Source organism: Triticum aestivum, chromosome 5A (assembly GCF_018294505.1).
Source record: "Triticum aestivum cultivar Chinese Spring chromosome 5A, IWGSC CS RefSeq v2.1, whole genome shotgun sequence".
In the NCBI taxonomy this organism is placed as follows: domain Eukaryota; kingdom Viridiplantae; phylum Streptophyta; class Magnoliopsida; order Poales; family Poaceae; genus Triticum; species Triticum aestivum.
In genome coordinates this window covers 597,899,803-597,905,097 of record NC_057806.1, presented here as the reverse complement: position 1 = coordinate 597,905,097, position 5,295 = coordinate 597,899,803, and the positions used below count along the sequence as shown (strand labels likewise).

General features: G+C 55.1%; 1 protein-coding gene across 1 annotated transcript; it reads right to left on the bottom strand.

Annotated features, from left to right (window-relative positions):
• Nucleotides 1-879: 879 nt before the first annotated feature.
• LOC123107882 (uncharacterized) lies at nucleotides 880-2,067 on the bottom strand. The gene has a single exon (XM_044529780.1). It carries the CDS (start codon nucleotides 1,970-1,972, stop codon nucleotides 1,442-1,444), a length of 531 nt encoding a protein of 176 aa, XP_044385715.1. The 5' UTR covers nucleotides 1,973-2,067; the 3' UTR covers nucleotides 880-1,441.
• Between the last annotated feature and the right edge of the window lie 3,228 nt (nucleotides 2,068-5,295).

Below are 5,295 nucleotides of genomic sequence, written 5' to 3'. Positions count from 1 at the left end.
GCTTCTATTCCGGAAGGACCTTCAAAAGTAAGGTACATTGGAAGAACGGGTGCAACAACTCAAAATGTGATGGCAGTATGCGACTTTGATATGCATTTCACCTACGCTTCAATTGGACAACCGGGTTCTATGCATGACACAAGTGTCCTATTCCATGCAATTGAAAATGACAAGGCCATATTCCCACATCCTCCCAAGGGTTAGTATATATCTTTTTGTTGCAACTTATGTAACATATCCTCCAACTCACAATCATGTTTGTTGTTGCTTTGTGTAGGCAAGTATTACCTTGTAGACGCCGGTTATCCTAACAGAGATGGCTATCTAGCACCCTACAAAGGAGAACGCTATCACATCCCCGACTTCCAGAGAGGTGCGCCCCCAACTACTCCTGTAGAGAAGTTCAACCGGCTCCACTCTTCCAAGCGCAATACCATAGAGAGAACCTTTGGTGTATGGAAGATGAAATGGCAAATCTTGCTCAAGATGCCAAACTACTCGATTGCAACACAAAAGATGATTGTTGCGGCTACCATGACACTACACAACTACGTCCGCCTCCATGACAAAGAGGATCTCCACTTTCTTCGGTGTGAGAGGGATCCGGATTATGTTCCAACTATTCCTGATAGATACAAGAAGTATGCTATTCCTTCAAATGCATCGGATGCTTCAACAACGGCAGAAAGCGGTCCTAACATGGATTTGTTTAGGCATGAACTAGCTACAGCCATTGCTCTTAGTTGGTGAAGAAATCATGTTCATGATTTTCTATGCGTGACCATATTGATTTGCAAACTTATTGGCAAATGAAGCTTTTGTGGCATGAACAAGTTTTTCTGCTAAATTATGACCTATGTTAGCTCCGAAAATTTGGGATCTTTCGAATATTTGTTGCTCCATGTACCAAATGGTGATCTCTCTGTACATGTTCCTGTACAGCAAAAGTAGCTGCAGTAGCTACTGTATTAACAAGAACTTTGCATGCTATAAGCCCAAGGCACCACGTACAGCCCCGCCCAGCCATATGTGTATCCTTTTTTTTAACACGCCAAATGTGTGTATCACCACGTACAGCCTAGCTAGCCCAAGGCATGACAACTGTGAAAAAAAAACTCTGCTGCACATCTGGGCTGCTTCCAGCCAGCCCAATGGGGAGCCTAACAGGCTTTTTGCCTCCCAGCTGGGCTGCAGCGAAGGGAGAAGCCAGCGTCCCTCCAGAACGTTTTTTGATCGCTGGGTGAAGTGAGGAGCTCGCTCCAGAAGCTGAAATCGTGGATTCGGTGGAGCTGGGAGAGCCCTAACTCCACATATCATTTACCGCGTCGCCGCCGTTCGATCCAACATTAGCGGCCGGGTCACGCATCACTCGCGGCCAGGCGAGGCAGGGCTTTGTGCAAAGATGCTTTTCTTTTCTGGCAGTCTCGTGCGCTCCGCGGCTCTACTCGCTCTCCAGGATGGCCGTCAAGTCAGGCGAGAACCTCGGCGGCGACCTCCCGCCTCGGAAGGCCACCCTCCGCTTCTGCGGCACCGCCGGCTTCACGGCAAACGTCGCCAAGGTTTCGTTCGAGTAGTCCTCCTCCGACGGCGCGAACACGAGCGGCGCCACGGAGCCTCGCCGGCGCCGGCCGCCGGCAGAGGAGGCGGTGGCGGCCTTGACGAGGGCGGCGCTGGCCTTGACGGCGAGCGAGGCCACCTCCTCGCCGGTGAGGCGGCGGCGCAGCATCTCTGCGGGGAGGACGAAGTAGATCTGCCCCGGCTGGAGCTCCTCGCCGGCCGCCATCGCCGCGACGGAGCCCTCGAACCCCATCCTGTCGGCGTCGCAGAGGAACCACCCCTGCTGGCCCACCTCCTCCAGCGCAATCGCCGCCGTCGCGGGCGGCGAGTACTCCCGGAGCTCGCCGCTGGGGAGCACCACTCTCGCGGTCGCCGGGCCGTCGGCCGCCGCGTCGTACGACACACAAAGACCCATTCCGTCTTGGTCGTCACGTGTGTGCTACTGCTGCTGCTGCTTGCTACTGTCTGGTTCTTCTCTTGTTCGCGCTGTTGCGGTGGTAATGTTGCGCGGTGTGGTTGCTGCCGGAGACGGTGATGGGGAGGAAGAGGTATATATAGCGGAGCGGCAGAGGGAGACGCAGCGGGGAGGCAGAGGGAGCGTTGTCGTGTAGCCGGGTGTGGGGGCAGCACAGCCTGGCTGGAGGTTTGTTGCGGCCAGCGAATGGCGTGGAGCCGTGGACTCGTCGGGCTTTTCTTCTTCGCAAGCGCAGTCACCAGTCAGTGGGCTACTCGTGAAGATTATTCGAAATCATGCTCACGGACGGTGAGCTCCGGCCAACGGGCCAACTAGCAAAACCCTGACCACGCGGCTAAGAGCATCTCCAGCCATTGCCATCTCAGGAGGCGTCTAAAATCGCCGCCTGGTGGTGAGCCGGCGTAAAAATTGAACCTGGGGCGAGTTGGTCCCCAGCCGCCGGCCTCAGGGCCGCCCCCGGCATGTTTAAAAATAAAATCTGTATAGCAAATTTCGGCACAGTTCGGCGAAGTTCGGTTAAACACGATAAATTTTGGCAAACTTGGGCATATATTAGACATGTTCGCGGATTTTCATTACATAGCAAAATAGATAACTAATCTAAAAAAGAAACTGGCTGAACGCCGAGTAGTCGCCGTCGTCCCCGCCATTGTCGCCGCCGTCGTCGGACTTCTCCTCCTTGACGCGGCCGTCCCTGGTGGACCCCTCACCGGCGAAGCCAACGCGGGCTGGTGGCGGCGGCGCGTCGTCGTCGTCGCTGTCGCAGATGACGACGACTCCACCTTCGTCGCGGCCGCGTCGGCGCTCCGCGAAGCGGCGCAGGGCGGCGCACTGGTGCTCCTTCGCCTTCTCCAGACGCTCCTTCTCCATCGCTATGGAGTCCCTGCACGCCCATTCCAGGGCCGCGTCATCGTCGTCGAGCTCTGTCTTCACCGGCGCGGCCGGCTCCTTCTTCACCGGCGCGAGCCCCGGCTCCGTCTTCACCGGCGCGAGCCCCGGCTCCGTCTTTGGCTTGACGAAGCGCGGAGGAGGAGTCGACGAGGAGGCGCGCCGGCCGCCTTGTTGATGACGATGCCGGCGCTGCGAGTGCGCCAGCCGAGCGGCGTCTCCGCTGCGGGCTCGGCCTTGACGCGGAGCAGGGCCGGAGTACCGGAGGAGTGCGAGGAAGATCACGAGGAGGAAGAAGATGAGGAGGACCCGAACCTCCTTGGCGCCCATGGCCCGACGCGTCGGTGGTGCGCCGGGGCGGCCACCCTCGCTGGGTACGCCAACGGCGGGTCGTTGCCTCCCTGGAGGTACGCCAGCACGCCCTCGAGTGTGCGGCCGGAGACGCCCCACCACAAGTGGCACCCCTCGCTGTTCTTCTGGCCGCCGACCACCGGCGCGTCGTTGGTGGACGCCAACCGCTGCTGCTGGCGGCGCTCGAAGTACGCCGCCCAAGCCGCGTGGTTGTCGGCGGCGTACTGGGGAAGGGAGAGCTGGGCGTCGGTGAGGGAGGCGCGTACGACCTCGACCTCCTCGGCGAAGTATTTGGGCTTGGCCATGGCGTCGGGCAACGGGGGAACGGGCACTCCCCCGTCGCTGAGTCTCCACCCCGTCGGCCCGGCGCGCATGTCCGGCGGCGCCGGGATGTTCTCCTGGAACAGGAGCCAGGTCTCCTGTTCGCGCAGTGAACGGCGACCGAAGCCGTTGGCCGCCGCCTCGTCTCCGGGGAAACGCTCTGCCATGGCAACGGGCTCAGGAGAGGTAGAGAGGGAGAGGGAGGGGCTGGGCGGCGGCGCAAGGGAGAGGTAGGGGGAGGGGCTGCGCGGCGGCGAGGGGCGGGGCTAGTGTGGGCACAGGCGAGTGAGGTCACCGGCTATATAGTCGCGCCGCGCCCGTGTGAACGCGTGCGAGGGAGGGAAGGCATCGGCACGCCGTCCCGTGAAGTGCCACCCGTGAGGAATCAATGGCAAGGCTGACCAGCGGCAGCCTTGCCATTGATTCCCCGCGGGAACCGAGGCCGTTGGGGGAAGGCGAGGCGACGTGTCGCTGACGCGGCTGACCCGCAGCTTTTTCGCGCCAAAACAGTTAGACCCGGCGCCCCCCAGCGTGCCGGGTTTGGCCTGAGTCCGTTGGCGCTGTTTTCGGCTCAGGCCGGCGAAAATCGGACTTTTGGGACGTGACTGGGCCGTTTTTTGAATGCCGGCGCGAGAAAATCGTTTAGGGAGGCCTTTCCTGAGGCGCGGCTGGAGATGCTCTAAGTTGCACAACACACACAGGGTGAGGTACAGTCCAAATACTACATCCGGTAGAAAATACTTCGACGTGATTTTATTCCATTACGTACAGTTAAACACGGCAATGCGTTCTTCATGAGAAACGTCCAGCAAACAGTTTACAGTAACATGCAGCTCCTTGCCGCCAGACTGGCATCCAACGGTCATGTGGAAATTATGAAAACTTAGCAAGGTACTGTGACAAGATCACATGGTTAATACAAGAACAAACTACTGTTTGATGGATCAGAATATTTTTTGAAATTTTTAAGATACTTTTTAAATAAAGTAACTCTGATGTGGCTGAATAGTAATTTCTATTGTTTCTTTTATTGTTTTTCGTAGTGGAACCCCACCGCAAGTTATGCGGTTGTATGGGAAGATAACTCAAGTGTTAGGTACCACATGACACATGTGGTAAGCAATCCAAATAATTAAAAAAAACTCAAGTGTTAGATACTCCGCAGAAAATATATGACTAAATTGGCACCATTGTTTGGGTGCCATCAAACATCTTGCTTTTTTTGCAGGGCCATCAACATCTTGTGCAGTTACAAATTTAAGCTATTTGCAGTTTTATGAAATTACGTGAATACATTAGAGGTGTCTTTGGAGAATGTTTTAGATTAATTGTCTCCACAACTCACATAGATTGTCAAATGTGAAACTCCGATAGTAAAAGAAGCATTATGGTTTCAGATAGTGGTAGCTGATAAACCCATGACCCTCAATAGAATAAAGTGGGGCAATTCTCAAGCTTAACTAAAATGCTTTCTTGCCATTGAGTCACTAGTGCTAGAGAAGATCTAACCCTGTCTACTGACCAGTCTATACATTTGGCACAGTACTAGATTAAGCATAAATAACACTATAAGAAATCACGTGTACATTATTTGCTTAGTACATTCTATGGAATTAATGATGTAGATTAGCTATGTGATATAGTAGTAGTCTATCAACTATGACCGTTTTTTTGGGTCCTTAAACTGTAAAACATGATAAGCA

Coding starts and splice junctions, on each gene's coding strand:
- LOC123107882 (XM_044529780.1), bottom strand. CDS start 1,972: ATGGGTCTTTGTGTGTCGTACGACGCGGCGGCCGACGGCCCGGCGACC.